This window comes from Seriola lalandi, unplaced genomic scaffold (assembly GCF_002814215.2).
Source record: "Seriola lalandi dorsalis isolate HSWRI2012SDOR001 ecotype SW California unplaced genomic scaffold, Sedor1 jcf7180002054646, whole genome shotgun sequence".
NCBI lineage: Eukaryota > Metazoa > Chordata > Actinopteri > Carangiformes > Carangidae > Seriola > Seriola lalandi.
In genome coordinates this window covers 682,222-698,596 of record NW_019525199.1, presented here as the reverse complement: position 1 = coordinate 698,596, position 16,375 = coordinate 682,222, and the positions used below count along the sequence as shown (strand labels likewise).

Genomic DNA, 16,375 nt, shown 5'->3' with positions numbered 1-16,375 from the left:
CCCCAAGATTGTCTGCAGATTGCTGCTTTGATCAGCCCCCCCTCATGCAGACTGTGGGGCTGTATAACTGGAGCTTCGCTGAGACAAGAAAACGTGTGCTTTTACAGCTTGTAGAGCTGTTAGGCCTTTTTTCCATGAGCGCTTTTAACTGGTCATTAACCGATCTGACTTCTCATGTCGTCTGTCGCCGTCTGTGGCTTCTGACAGAAACAACAGTGCTGCTAATTTGTTTTGGCTACAGGACGAGACTGTTGTAAAGGTAAAATTTCAGTTGTTCACCGAGTTTTATTGAAGGAGGATTCCAGTAGTTTAGTGAAGGGTGGGGGGGGGGAGCTTCTTGTAAACGCTGGAAAATGAGCTCTGAGAACCAGAAGTATTAACACCTGATGAAATAATCATTAGCTCATTTGCACTGAACACACATGTTGTGTCCTGGCGTCAAGATGTCTTCTAGCTCGTATCCTCACGCAAGACAAAGCTAACCGGTCGCGGCTCCAGATACAGCTCTGAGAGAAACTCCTCCGAGAACCAGATGTTTCTTGTGTCAAGTGCTTTCACTTAATTCAGACAGAAAACTGGCACACAAGGCTAAAGTGGCTAAAATTGGATCTAATGCAAGCTATAGTTTGGGTAATGAATATTAATATCCACTTCACTGCCGTCAAGGGAAGAAGGAATAAGCTGAATTTATGGACTGCATATACGGTGGGTTCAGAAAGTATTCAGACCTTCACACTGAGTCGTGTTGTAGATTTTAAATGTATATGGATAAAATAACCACTTTTAACCAAAATATAAAACTGGATATTTCCTGCAGCCACTATTTGTAAATTCCCATGTTGAATTTTTATTCATTGTTTACACCGTGTCACCGCTGGGCGTCTCCCAAAGTGAGTAAAAAATAAATAAAAAATTGAATCAGTCAGATTTAATGGTTGTCTGCTATTTTCCTGCACTTTAAACTTTAATACATAAATGCTAAGAGTGAGTAAGAGTCTGTACATGCTCACACATGATCTCACTGACACACACACACACTCTGCAGTGTGTTTCCAAAATGCCAGCCATTATACTCTCATGTGCCGTGTTTAACAGTGAAGGAAACATATTACTGGCAGCTCTACAAACTCGGAGCTGTGGTTGAACTTTTTACCCTAATTACTTTCCTACTAATGCCTGCAGCTCGCCGGGATGACTGTGGCTCCCTTTAAGCCCCCCAGCGGCCTCAGATGTGGCCGGTGTTTGTTGTGTAGGGCGGCTCTGGGTTTGAGACCGAGAGGAGCGGGAGTGAGAAAAACAAAACAAATACCCGGAGGCAGCAGGGGGAACGGATGTCGTACTACCATGTTTCTTTTTTCCCCCGTTGTCATGGAATTATAGATGCAATTATGATTTTTCATTCACACTTAAAAGTGAGAAGAAAATGTGAGGAACATAATATATGAAAATAAGAAAACTGGGCGAACTGCATCTTCTGATAAATTTCATATGATATGATCGATGCCTATAACTACTCAATGGACCTTATTCCTAATCTCACCCTGTGAATGTGGGTTACACTGATAGTATATCGTTTCCTCCCTCCCTCCCTCCCTCCCTCCCTCCCAACCTCTCACCATGAACTGATCATCATTTATGACACCAATAATATTGTTTTACAAAATGATGCTCAATAATTCAAACATTTAATCATTCTTTTAATCATTCTTATTCAAACATATAAACATATATTAACATCTTTATACCTGCATATCAAAAGGAAGAGAAAAAAACAAAGTGATACAGTCTCACTTGGTAAAAGAAAGAAAGTTCATTAATTTGAAGCTCCACTTACAGTTTCCTAATTTCTAGCAATATGACGTTTGACTTGTAATAAACAGAGATTAACCAATTTACTGTCATGAGATTTTATCGTCAATGTTTTTGGACTAAGATCAAGAAATCCAAATCTCTGGGAGTACAGGGATTTTCTTTCTGGATAATGTTAGAATAAATAATCCCTTTCCAAAAGTCCTGTTTGTATTTACACCTCCACATGCAATGAGATAGTGTACATTTTATACACCTGTCTCGGATTTTAGGATTGAATTTATTACGTTTTTCTGCAGTCGCACACGTCCTCATGAGCCAATTATATTTGATCAGTTTAAATCTGGTATTAATAGATGAGTTTTGTGCTTGAAGACCAGACTTTTCCCTTTTCCTATTCTGTCATATCTGTCTGAAGATCCTCTGTCAATGCCATTCTTTTATAATTTGAGGATTCTGTAGATGCACTTACCAATTTCCTATAAATTATTGTTTGGCTTTCCTGTTGCAGTGGACAGTTTCTGTCACTTTATCTAAAAGCTTCTTCAGAGGTCCTGCCCAGAATAAAACCCTAGAGAGAACTTTTACTACTTGTTGGATGCTGGCATCAACTGTTGGATACTGGCAGTGTTGATCCTAAATTTCTGGTTTCAGTATTCAAAGGCCCGTATCAGTTGAACCTCAGTGGAAATACCATTCCTCAGAAGTTCAGCAGTTGGATCATCAGAGTTTTCTCTCCCAGCAGAGCCAGCCTGGACTTCCCAAACCGAGGTTGTATTTGTTTAGCATTCCCACAGCGTGTAATTGTCGTTCGTATTTGGAGAGCTTATAAAACTTAGCACCAGTCGGAAATGTGGTGACGTCCCCTTCCTTGTAAATGAATTATTTGCCTGCTTTTTAATTCCCCATCTATGCTTTCTACAGCCACATGAAATCTTTGTGGTTTTGATCTCCTGGTTCAGTTCACGTTCGTAAAAAGGATGTGAGCCGAGTCTCTCGGCCAGAGGGAAAATGCTCCGTGGAATAAGCACAGCATTGATTTGTGAATTAAAATAACAGATGTCAACATGTTTCATCGAGGAGGAAGTACACAGACTAGATTGCTGATAATGGCTCGATGATGAGGCACACGCCGTCCGTAATGACCATTATAAACAGGTCTAAAATTAAGCCCCACACATGGATGTAAAAGTCACATTAAACACAGCGTTGTCAGGAGGATTTTACAAGTCTGGGCCAGTGCAGAGCAGTAGGTCAGAAAAAGACCCAAACAGTCAGGGTTTACTGAAAGGCCAATCCAATGGTAGAAACTTTAAAAAATGGACCCCAAGCCAAGTCTATTATTTTCTTTCCACTAAAAGTGAAAGCTGTAGCAGTGTGTAAAATCTGCAGATACAAGAGCCAATATGATGAAGTCTCAGCGCTGACGCCAAAACATAATTTGAATATCTCACGGTGAGAATAAAATGTTAAACCTTTTTAGCATCACTAAATCTTCAGGGGCCCATTATTTTGGTCCAAACTGAATATCTCAACAATGAAGTTGCCAATTTTGGTTCCAAAAACCTCAACCACTGTTACTTGGGTTGCTGTGAGCTGTAGTTCATTCCTCTGGGGACCTTCAATGTCTTTCGCTGATGCACTGAATTTTCATGTGGCATCAATCAGGTCAAATTTTTACACTTATCCAGTAAAATGTCTCATATCTAGTGGTTGAATTGACAAATACTTTTGGTTCTCTGAGGATGTGCCTTCACTTTTCATCTAGAGCCACCATCAGATAAAAATTATGACCAGATAGATGGAAAACGAATGACATCTCCGTCCATTTGTGTGTGTTAAATAGCCAATGCTATCATTTATAGTGTGTAAAACTAGCGTGGCAAATGTGGTAAACGTCACCTGCATGCTAACATTGTCGCCATGAAGTCGATCGCACACTTCTGTGCCTTGTATGGTCCGAATTAATTAGACTTTTATCTCAACACAAAGCAGTCCTACAAGACCTTTGCTTAAATAGGATTAAGTTTGAAATTAGGAAAATTTTAATTTAACTCAAGAGACAAAAAATAAGTAAACAAGACAGAGCATCTGACCAAGAATTTATTGCCAACTTGCTGAAGATGCATTTCCGTTGTTACCCAAAGGAAAGCAGTGACCCTGTTTTATCATCTTGGGTTTTTTGTGTTTGGTATCTGGCGTCGCTGCTCCATTTTCTCCTTCATTTCTGAAGTGGCTTCTTGTCCTATCAGAGGAAGTAAATGAGCCGAGCCTCCTTCCCTCCATCTCCTTCATTTCGTATCCTTTCAGACCCAAGGGCCAGTTTGAGTAATAGTAATTGACACATTGATCTAATAGGGCCATCATAATAGGCCTGTTACTGAGCTGGGGAATGGTGCCCGGCGTCACCTTAACATGTGCAAGGACTGACATCCCGCCATAATCCATAATGATAATTGTGATTTAGCCTTGCTTTCAACCTACGCCCCAACGTCCCCGGCATCAGGAAATCTTATTACATCTGACCCCGCATTGCCTCCATTAGAACTGGGTCATTTGTTAAAATACTGCAAAAGCAAAACAATTGAACCCTGTGCCATTTTGATTCTATAATAATGGGTTATCATTGTCCCTTTGAATCAATTTCCAGAGGCCCATTTTTCGGGATAGAGCTTTGAATTGGATTGATCGGGCTCTGATAATGCTGAAATCGATGATGTAGCCGCCTGAAAGTAAATTATCGTCGGGTGAAATTTTTGTATTAATCTTAATGCCTGTACTCTTGATCTGTAACGGTCACCGTGCTCGCAGTGTGAGGACCTTTCAAATGTTGACAGAGACTCTGAACCATCAGGACGGAAACATGAATCAGGGATTGTTCCAAACTCTTCTTTTTTCCTGTGGCACCTCTTCTATCTTCCTCAGCGAATATTCACTGGGACTGGAGGCAGGAACACACACACGCACACATGCACACGCACACACACACTGTACACGTGCAGTCCTGGGACAATGCCTCAGCGCCAGGCTCGGGCCGAGAGATCTGAGGGCTCACTCGGCGCCATTTCTATCCAGACTCTGGCATGGGAAACATACAACAGCGCAACACTAGTGTGTATCTGTGTGTGTGTGTTTGTGTGCAAGTGTGCAAGTGTGTGCACATGTGACGCATACACTCATGTATCAGTCATCAAGATGGTTGTTGGATATTGTTGCAGCAGTTACTTCATCTTGCATCTCTGGGTGTGTGTTCCTGCCTTTGTCTGCGATAAGAGAAATGAATTGTGTGTCAAAGTGTTGCCTCTGATGTTAACTATCGTGTGTGTGTGTGTGTGTGTGTGTGTGTGTGTGTGTTTTAGCAGTGCTGGGTGACGGCTTTATCACTGGCTGATGAAGTCCTGTTTGTGCCTCAGAATCAGGGTCCAGAACCAGATCCTCTGACGGCTGCACACACACACACAGTTTACATGCAGCGTTCCAGCGGGGTGTGTTGAAGCCATTATTGTGGGCGGAGTCTAAAGGCTCCGCTGTGGCCTGTAGCTGCAGTTATGTGGACGGATTTTCAGTGACATCCTCACTGTCCAACTTTATCTGATCCCAGCAGCCAGTGACGACAGGTTTCGTCCTCCACGTATGTCATTAAGTTCATACGGCTGCGTGAGACAGCTGCATCAGCATGGGTGTGTAAGCAGTACCACTCTCTGTGCGAGCGTGACAGCATTAAAACTTATGTATCTTATATACCTGGAGAGGCCGCTCATATATACTCAAACACTGTTATTTGTGGGCTAAGGGCCTGGGCTTTATATTAAATGCAGATGTGGTCGTGGGCGATGTCTAATACTAAAAACAAATGAGACAGATTCTTACAATGATTTTGAGTGAAATAGGTTTGAAATACACTTTGAGGTTCCTCCATGCAGACCTTACTCACACCGACCTCTCAGGGTTGTAGTTTGTGTTTCAGTTATGAAACCTTTTGAGGCTTAAAAAGTTTCAGACCAGAAAAGGTTTTGAACCTCAGCCCTAACTTCTGCTCTTTCAGTCGTAGAACATGTTTCCCCTCACGGACTCTCTCCACCGACGTTCGTTTCTCAGACTCTTCCAAGTTCGGCTCTTTGTTAGCCAACACACACAGCGCAGCTTCCACAGGCCGGTTGGCATTTGCAGTTTTATTGAAAGAAAGGCTCCGTGCTTGTGAGGCATGATAAACACTGCACAAATATACATTACATTACATCTAGTCATTTGGCAGATGCTTTTATCCAAAGGCACTTACACTGAAGCTTCGGGGCAGCAGGAGACCTCGGGGTAACTTCTAAATACTACGTCTATGTAATAAGTGAAGGAGATCAGGTAAAATAGTGAAGTGAAAGTTCACAGTAAGAGCTAGTTAGACGTGTTAGGGTGTTAGAGGTGTTCTCTCTGAAGAGATGAGTTTCCAAGAGATTGAGATAGAGAGGGACGCCCCTGCTCTGATAGCGTTTGGTAGCTTAAAGTGGTCCAATTAGTTTTGCAAAGACAGAAGAAAGTACTTGAGAGATAAATGAAAATCCTACGTACCTTCTCATCTCCACACACCTAGTTTTTTAATGCAAGCTTGTTGGAACGTCGGTTTCTGGACTCTTTCCCTTGGTTGTGACGTCTGACAGGGGATTTCAGATGCTGCCCAACAATCTGACAAAGCACTTCATTTGAACGGTTCTGACTCCTGGATTATATTGTTCAATCTGCTGCGTTGAGACACTGGAGAAAGTCACTGGTCTGATAATAACCTTTCAGATTTCTAAAATCCAGCCTCGAAGGTCGACCCACAGTCCTGGGTGTTTTTAGCCATGCTAGCAGCGTGGCTCCGGTGATCACATCTGGTTCACGACTTTGGTCCAGAGTGAAATATCTCAACCACTGCTGGATGAATTACCGTGACGTTTTGTAGAGACTTAATCACTTTTATAGCCTGATGACTTTTCATGGAGCAAAACTTACAACAACAGCCTCAGCTGCACTTTGTGTTTAGTGCTTATTAGCTAATGATAGCATGCTCACATGCTAAGCTAAGATGGGGATCATGGTAAACATTATACATCCTAGACGGACAGGAGGATGATGATGTTAACGTTAGCATGCTGACACTAGCACGTAGCTCAAAGCACTGTTGTGTGTATGTGTGTACAGAGCTCTAGCTGTTTTAAGGTGTCTTTCCAGCTCCGTTAGACTCCGATATATGTTATGAAATAGCTAATTTTCTCCACTGTTTTGCCATCGGTACTTTACAAAGTGCATGTGCATGTGTCGGAGCTTTTTGAATGGGGGAAGCAGATGTTTTTCCGCCATAAAGAAGAAAAGGAGCAGCGGCGGTGATCGGGAAGGCAGACGGACCTTGACACAGCACAGTCGGTCAGTGGAACAGGGTGTGCTGCAGGAGTATTCAACATGGCTGAGGTCATCTGTGTCTTGTAATGGATGAAAGTCCTCCCATTATGAGCTCGTCATTTGAATAATGTCCAGATTTCCCTCTGGGACTTGGCAATAGCTGTCCGCTGTTTAAACTTGTTATTTCCTAATGGTGTCTTGTGCTGGCTGTAGTCAGCAGGAAGGGGGTTTCCTCATTGATCAAGTTGTCAAATCAGCCTAACCCCTTTCCTAACCCAATCATTACAATCACTTTATAATCAATGTGAGCGTGCAGCTCTTTTCTTTTTATCTTTTATAATGTCATGTTCCTTTTTTTTTTTTTTTTAAACCAGAAACTCTGAATTTTGAGTCACAGTGTAAACAGAGCATACTTTGACCTTCGTTGTAATTTTGAGATCCAGCCAGCGCCTCCTGTTTGTCCATGCTAAGACTGATGAAGCATAGAAACTGCGCTCAGTATGCACAAGCAGACTAAATAGACTGTTGAAAGCACTTAGTCCTATGGCTCAAGAAACAAAACTAACACCACATTTCACCCCGGCATCCTCAGCCAACGCGGCACCACGGCCCTCGCCAAGGGTGACAGAGAGTAGAGGACCGGTAGAGGCTTTCCTTGCAGACAGAGGGAAGGGGCACAGGGGACGGGTGGTGGTGGTGGAGTCTTGCTTGATTAAGATTTATGTCTGAATGTTCCTTCGCCATCAGCCGCTGCCTGCTGTTGGATAAGCTCCTCATGTAACCCTCTTCTTTGCTGTGTTGATAGAAAGGCTTCTAGTAAATGTGTTGCATGACAAAGCATTTCCCCTCCTGCCCTTCATTTTACTCCCTTTCACTATGTGGACCCTCAAGGGTGGGGGGGGCGGTGAGACATGGTGGAAACAAATACTGTACGAACTCTTCAGGGAGCTGCTGAGAGGAACAGTGTAGAGGTGGTTGCAGCAAAGCGTGGCTCGATGTGCAGTTTACCGGGAAGAGTTTGGATGTTCTCCTCAGTTTTGAAAAAGCTTTAACTGGTAAACAATAAAAACAGACTTAAAGAAACAGGAATCAGCCTTGTGGGGACTGGAGTTGTCTTTCATCTTCCCCCTGACCGACAGAGATAGTAGAAATTAATTATTCATGCAGTACATGGTGGATACATCACCTTTGTTCTGAGTTGTTATTTGGAAAGAGATGGAAAGTGTGTGAACGGTGCATAACAGTAAAGATAGTAAGAATAAAGAAAGATAAAGTACTGCAAGTAGAGTAGCTTAAATATAAATAGAAAACTTTAACAATTAAATATTTACAATAAAATGTATTAAAAAAAAAAAAGTGATAAAATATAAATGTGTTTGAGTCATGAGCGGGTTGAGCGGGTGTAAAGGCGGGACCTCCATCACGCCCGACTCTGATGGCAGCGCCTGTACCCAGCATCCTTCTGCTTAATTTTTTGTACAGCTGGAGGAAGTGGAGACGCATCATCCGTCTTTATAAACTGTCATCAGCTAAAACTGGGTGTTAAGTTACTCTCTGAAAATAACACGCCAACAAACGGAGGACAGCCAGTGTCCGAAGAGAGATGACACTCAGTCTCACTCCAAGACAGACTTTTAAATGTTTGAACATTGTAATATTTAAATTCTATAAACCATCTCCACTGGTTACTGTTTTAACTAAATGCCTGTGTTTGCATAAAGTATTTAAAAAACCGACTATATGCATTTTGTTTTCCCTCTGTTTCCAGGACGAGCCCTCCCTACTGCTGCGCTGACCTCTACTCTCTACGCACAGGGGAGATGGTCAAATCCATTCAGTTCAAGACGCCTATCTATGACCTCCACTGCAACAAACAGTATGCTGGACCAACTTCATATTTTATGACGCATTGCCAGTTTATTTCCGTCTGTATTAACGGACTGTTTCCTCCCTCCTCCAGTATTCTGGTCGTGAGCCTACAGGAGAAGATCGCGGCGTTCGACAGCTGCACCTTCACCAAGAAGTTCTTTGTTACAAGTAAGAAATTAAGACTCTCACGGTGTCGGATGTTTTTCATTAAATTTTCACTTTGTTAATCTGTTATGGGTATTTAACCCCTGTTAAATGTCCTAACCTGCCACTCAGTCTCTGGCAAGAAAAGGAGGAAACTCAAATGTGAAATGTTAATATTTTATCGCCAGTGGAAACGCGTATTTGTGAAATGTGCTCTGTGCCATATGCAGCAGTGCAAACAAACAGCGCCTGTTACGTAAGTTTACACTAACATTCCCAAACACGCCATAGTGCAGCACTCTCTAGCTTTTATCTGAATTCGATGTGAAGTCGTCCATTTGAAGCTGAAACTGTTTACAGCACCGCGCCCGCATCCTCCCGGCTGTACCTGCCATGTCTGCTGAAGGATCCTGCGAAAGAAAGGCCAGACTATATTACAAGGCCATTGCTGTCCACTTAAGTCATTGACTGGAGTAAACTGACCTTACTGGCTGGCTTTAATGTGTCTCCTCTTTGTCTGCCTGCCTTCCATATCAGTGTCTGGGCCACAGGAAACCAAACATGCTCAATAGTTATTAATCGTTTCTGAACGCATGGGCCTCCTCTTCGTAACGTTGTTTGGTCTGTTTGGGGCCCTAAAAGCAGTAAACAAAGGGCTCTGTGATGTGCGCCGAAGCTCTGCGTCGGACGAGCCGCTCTCCGCTGTCGCACGTCCAGCTCTCCGGGGACGTGATGGCGGAGAGAGAGAGATGTCGTGTTTTTATGAGCACTCAAGGCTTGTTCCGTGTTTATCTTCTTGCGTTGTGTTCAAGTGCTGCGAGCCAGGACTCGACCTGCAGACACACTTTCTGTTTCCTGCTCGTCTCGACTCCACGTCCTCGTCCAGCTTCAACACCCGCCAATCACGGTTTGGTAGCTGGTGTTGTTTTGGTGCAGTAAACCAACGTCTGCGGCTGCTGGTGGTATTAACTGTACGAGCTTGTGACTCCACTGTTGCTGAGAAAAACAGAAAAGAAGACATCATTTCTGATCAGACTCATCAGCGGTCACAGACTGTAGTGTGCAATTACTGGATGGAAGTAAGTTTCTAGGCCCTCGAATCATTTTAAGCTCTACCTTTTTGCAAAATCTAAGAGCTACGAGTTACACTCATGAATGAAAGCTGCCATGCTCCGTTTTCCCACCACGGCGTTCTGATTTTTCCCAACAACTCACATACTGGCTTCACATTTGTAGCTGGATGATTTCATCCCTCTTATCTTCTCAGATGATTAAATGTCTGATTTTTTTTCTTTAGCTGAATTATAGAATTGGCCTGAAACAAGCCGAAACATTCAGGATGGAGTCGTTCCACTAATGACACTAACATCAGAAATGCCTCTGATGCTTCCTAGAATACCGTATCGTGTGTCGGTGAGTACGCAGCCTGTGTGCTGATCTGATACCACGTCATTTATTAATTGGATAAAATGGTAGTTTTCCTCCGGGAAATCAATTCTTCTTCTCTGCTCTAAAACGGCAGCCTGCACAGGAAGTTGTGCTGTGCAGCCACTTAACTGCTGTTTTAGAGCAGCGAAGAAAAATTGATTTCCGGTAAATAGTGCAACGTTAGCTGTTAGCAAAATGGCAGCTATTTGGCAACGTGTTAGACTGGACGGGCAGCGACTAGCGTATGACTGACAGCTAAATGAACGTGCTCGACCTTTAGACCTTCAGACGTGCTCGCTCCACTGTGTGAGACAGTGAAGAACTCGTGCTGCACATTTTGTCGTGCAGATCTGCTCCGTTTTTATCCTCATCACTCAAATATGTTTTATTCATTTTTTTATTTATTGCAGATTTTTCCTTTGGACAGTGTGAGCTCATCTCGCACCGTCTGCTCTGTTTCACGTTGATCGTCGTTCAAGCGCGCGATGGTTCCAACCATAAGGAGTTTGTTGGTGAGAAAAGCTGTTGGCCGGAGCCTGTAAATTGTAGAGGAAACACAGGATATATTTTATGGCCTCGATACAGATTGAAAAGAAAAAAAGACTCAGTTACTATTTCGGTGTTTTCGGTTTGGTTCGGGTTTTTCTTTCTGACCGAGAGAAACACTTAAAACGTGGAGTATCAGAATATGAGGATCGGCTGTTGCCACGTTCACAAAGGTCCTTCTGGGTTCGGCCTTCAGACGCCTGAACGCTGCTTTCTCTCCCTTTGATTCCACCCATCGCGTCTGTTTCCTCTCCCCACTCGGCTCCCTGCTCTCCACCCAGGATGTCAAACACATGTTATCTCACCGCCCGGGCTCCGCTTGGCCTTGGAGAGGCACAAAAGGCTTCTCTGGCGCTACCAACAACCCTTGTGGCTTACCTCAACCCCCCCCCCCCCCTTCTCCCCATCCCTACCCACCCACCCTCCAACACAGCACACACTGCATTACTGTCTGCCTCCACCTCATCTGCTCCCAGAGCACTAAATTATTGTCAGCAAGGCCCCCCCCCCACACACACACACACACCTCCGTGCATTAGCTCAGTGTATTTATGTGTATGTGTGTGTGTGTGTGTGTGTGTGTGTGTGTGTGGCGATGTTCTCGAGCGCAGTGTGTGTTTAGGCGTGCTGGAGCTCAGTTTCGGTGTTAGTCATAGATCGCGATGTGCTCTTGTTTGTCTTGCAGTTGTTTACCTCCACATCTGTTTGAGTGGGAAGAGAAGACAAGACATTTATCTGTTTGTGAACACAGCGTTTTGTTTGTCGTTCGGAGGATATTGGTCGCTATTTTTATTTCTGCTGACAGCACGCTGTTTGTGTTTGCGAGTAAATGTGTGTGTTTTTGTGTGTGTGTGTGTGTGTGTGTGTGTGTGTGTGTGTGTGTGTCCCCTCAGGGATTATCGTGCTGGTCAATCAGCAGAGGAGCCATCCTCAATTTATTGGGTACCACAGTCTCCATTAGGTCATACTGTGCACACACACATGTACAGACACGTCACCCTCATTAGCCTCCCATTTATCTTCCCAAACAAGAGGCTCCCCACAAACACATTAATGGTTTAAGATAGTTACAGACACTCTCCCGGCGGGGGGGGGGTAATGAAAACCCCTGCACACGTGTTTGTTTTTGTATTTTTTGTATTTTATTTGCTAAAATGTGTATGAAGGTTTATTTGTGTTGTAATTATCACCAGTGCGTCTGTTAACGTGTCCGTCTTTGTGTGTTCTCAGGCTGCTACCCCTGCCCCGGCCCCAGCCTCAATCCAATATCTCTGGGAAGCCGCTGGCTAGCCTACGCCGAGAACAAGGTAGTCTACACACACACACACACACACACACACACACACACACACACACACACACACACATGCTCGTCCATATCAGAAAAAGCGACATATTTACAATCCACAAAAAAAAAAAAAGCCTTTTTATCTATTTCCTGCCTCTTTAATCTCTCTGGATAAACAACTCATTCCAAGAAGAGTCCACTACAGATGATAACATTTTGAAAATCAACAGATGCAGGAGTTTTTCTGTTCTCCTCTGTTTAATGGGATTGTTAAGTATTTACAAAAAAAAAAAAAACAGAATGTCGTATTGCGCACTCCTGCAATACATTTAATGCATAATAGTGTTTTGGCGCTGGCCCACTCAAGTAATTGACAGATGGGGCCACTGTTTGTGTGACTGCCTAAGGATTTCCAGAAATGACCAAATGTAGTTTTGTGAAGAGTAAGAGTAATTCTGGGACAGGAGCATTGGAGAGATATTGTATTTGAAATATAATCAGTGCAGATTGGCCGTTTGGTTGCGCAACGTTTCTTTGAAAGGAAAATCAATTTCTCCGATGAGTGAAGAGTGGAAACCTTTTGGACGTCTAAAAATCTCGGTTTCTCTCCCACCTCCTCCAAGTTCTTCCTTTTTTAAAGCGTATGTCGTGTATTTACCTGTATATGTCCGTGTGTTTGCAGTTGATAAGATGTCACCAGTCTCGTGGTGGAGCTTGTGGTGACAACGCACAGTCTTATACAGCTACAGTGATCAATGCTGCCAAAGTAAGTGACGATACAGAGACACAAACATGCACATTTCACATACATATACTTCAGGTTATGTGGTTGAATAGAGCTGAATTGATGCACATCACAAACAAATCTTGAGTAGTGTGAAATACTTATCACGGCTCGACATGTTTAGTTGCATCATAAACTCATTTTAAATATCTCAGGAGACACTGACGCTCTTCTTCTTCTTCTTCTTCTTCTTCTTTTTCTTCTTCTTCTTCTTCTTTTAACTCTCTGTTTCCTGGTTTGATGCATGCCTTGTTTTGGGTCACAGTTTGTTGTGTGTCTAGAACAACAGGAGACACAAAGGAAAAGCAGACAATAGCATTTCTGTCAGTAAATGTAAATATTAAATGGCTCATTGGTCATAATTCTTGCTGAAACTGTAAAAGACGAGGCATCAAACGTGCCATAAAATCACCAACACAAACCGACACAACACAATTACAACGTTATTAAGGTGTTTGCCTCGTTAGCAGGTATTGTTAATGAGCTACAGACAAATCCCTAGATTTTTTAACAGAAGAAGAACATGAAAAGATTTAGCCATTGATTAGAGCTTCTAGTGTGAACGAAGATCTTTTACCAGAACGGCACATGAACACGGAGTTGAAGAGCGTTTCCAGATTTAGCTGCTTCGCTGTGGATGGAGCTTTAAATGCTAACAAACAAGCTAGCTAGTGTACGCTCACGTAAAGGCCAGGGTTCTTTTAGACATCATAACTTACTTACATCTGTTGTCAGCGGTCAGGTTTCATAAATCACTCATGAAAATATAAGTTCAACCTTTCAGAGTTGAACAGAGTGGGGATTCTGTTTTCACTTCCCAGAATTCCTTGCAGGATAGGACTTTTATCACCCAATAGAAGAGCAGCAGAGAGAACATTTGTCAATTTACCTTATTAACCAAACTGACGAGTGTAGAGACACAGTGAGAAGCACAAAGAAAAAGAGAATTCATGCTGTGGCTTTTAGATGTTCATCACATTTCTTTGCATTTCACGTTGTGGTTCTGTGTCATATCTTTGAATCGCAGCTCATGTTGGCTGGTTAGCTCTGTGTTATTTTATTTTATTTTTTATCAGTGGACAAAATTAAGCTTATACTTGCAGCTTTGGTCTCTCAGTTGCATTCACCGTACAGAGGACACTTATGAGCTGTACGTCCAGCAGCTAAGCCTGGTTAGCTCGTTGACTAGCACGGTTTAGCTAAGAGCAAGACAAGACAACAGCCGACCCACTGCCAGAGCTCTCTGGGCGGGACGTGTTATTCATACGGCAAGATAAAGTGTGTGAGGATAACACTGCCAACGGACTCTGCTGTTTACTATAAACATACAAGTTTCTAATATGTATTATCATAAGCTACCTTCAGAAAGTTTTTACTGGATATCAGTGCAAAGACAGAACGCTGCTCTGGTCTGTCTTCAGCCACGGCTCAGATAAAAAAAGAAGCACATAATACAGTATTCCAGGCTCTGCCTACACCATCTGTAAATGTGCTGACATTGGATCCACCTGGCTCTCCTGGCTAACTGGTGCTGAGCTTATGAGACACTTCATCAACCTGCCTATCTGTTTTTTTACCTCTGTAATCTGCGTCTCTCCTCTGGTCTTGTTTCACTCATCTCCACGGGGGAGAGACTCTAAGATGGCTCACTAACAGCCAGCAGCCGCCTTTGATACCAGATGACATTCACTCCTGGTCTGATTTAGCTGCTTGAAAACACATGCTAACTAGCTAGCTCCTCATATGGTTCTAGTCTTGTTTCTCCATTCGGTCCCAGAGGAAGGGCTAATTGATTTACAAAGAGCAAGTGTATCCCTTCCCTGCTTAATGAGTGCCAACAGCTAGTGTGAGAGAAGTCTCGTTAGCAGGCTAATGACAGTGTACATCAAAAAGAGCACTGTGTCGCTAACAGATTAGCGGCATGGTAAGGGGGTAGACAATGGCGGGGGGTATTGATATGCAGACAGGCAGTCTGCTCGCCTGCCCTCTCCTCATTTAGGACCATATATCTCAATATGGATGACAAGGTATCTCCTTCTGGCTTGTGGCGCGACACGCCGGCTCTTAGTGCTGACGTCCAGAGACATGGAAACAAAAAAAAGGGGGGGGGGGGCAGCATTAAATTGTAATGGCTGTTGTTTATAAGAAGAATAGAAGAGATAGAGTCCAACAGCTCTGACCAGCTGACCTCCCTGATCCGGACCTGCTCAGTCCTGGTCCCGCTCGGTCCCGGGTGCAGGACTGAGACAAACCCTTTCACATCAATTAGGTTGTAATTTGTTTAGATGGCGACATCAGGTCGTAACTGTGCGTGTGTCTGTGTGTGTGTGAGTGTTAGTGTTCATGTGCTTCTTAGACATGATCCTCCAGACCCCCCCCACCACCACCACCACCACCACCCCTCCACCGGGAGATCAATAGCCCCTGTTTGGACTACCACTAAGAACTCCACAACTGCAGTGATTAGAAAACACATTAGTGTTGATCAATTAGGAGCCAAACGCCTCACTTAATAATTGATGGCTCTTGTGGAATTTTACACACACACACACACACACACACACACACACACACACGAACACACAGGCAGCAGACACTGTTAGTGTGCTCTGGCCGAGTGGCAAAGAGAGACAGTGGGTGATCCTCAGACCCAACAAACGTGAGGCGCCACGCGCTATTGACAGGGCCGCCTAGTCTGAATGCCTGATTAGGCTCTCCGGGGCCCCTTTTGCGCTTACACACACAAAGACACACAGTCACACGCATTGGACTCCATTAGCTGAAGACAGTGTAGTAGGTGAGATAGACTCCACTTAAGCAGCACTATCCATTTCCCTCAATCGAGCCACAGAGGTGTGTTTGAGCCAGACACCCTGGCTGGGCCTTAAACGGACACAGAGGAGCCTCACACACACACACACACACACACACACACACACACACACACACACACACACACACACACACACAGTCAACTATAAAATACAGTATATATATATATATATATCACATATCATATTACAGGTCTAATCCGTTTGTTTCTTTGCTCCTCCAGACTTTAAAGACAGGCCTGACAATGGTGGGTAAAGTGGTCACCCAGCTGGCGGGAACCATCCCCGCAGGCACTCCGGACG

General features: G+C 43.7%; 1 protein-coding gene across 2 annotated transcripts in view; it reads left to right on the top strand.

Moving 5' to 3' along the window:
• bcas3 (BCAS3 microtubule associated cell migration factor) overlaps positions 1 to 16,375 on the top strand; it is a 313,054-nt gene that overhangs the window by 23,726 nt on the left and 272,953 nt on the right. For both annotated transcript variants that reach the window (XM_023420499.2, XM_087177759.1), the window contains exons 8-12: positions 8,951 to 9,058; positions 9,143 to 9,219; positions 12,400 to 12,476; positions 13,140 to 13,223; positions 16,297 to 16,375. The exon at positions 16,297 to 16,375 is cut by the window's right edge and continues 92 nt beyond it. In XM_023420499.2, the coding sequence (XP_023276267.1) occupies positions 8,951 to 9,058; positions 9,143 to 9,219; positions 12,400 to 12,476; positions 13,140 to 13,223; positions 16,297 to 16,375 (425 nt within the window). The remainder of the gene's footprint in view (positions 1 to 8,950; positions 9,059 to 9,142; positions 9,220 to 12,399; positions 12,477 to 13,139; positions 13,224 to 16,296) is intronic.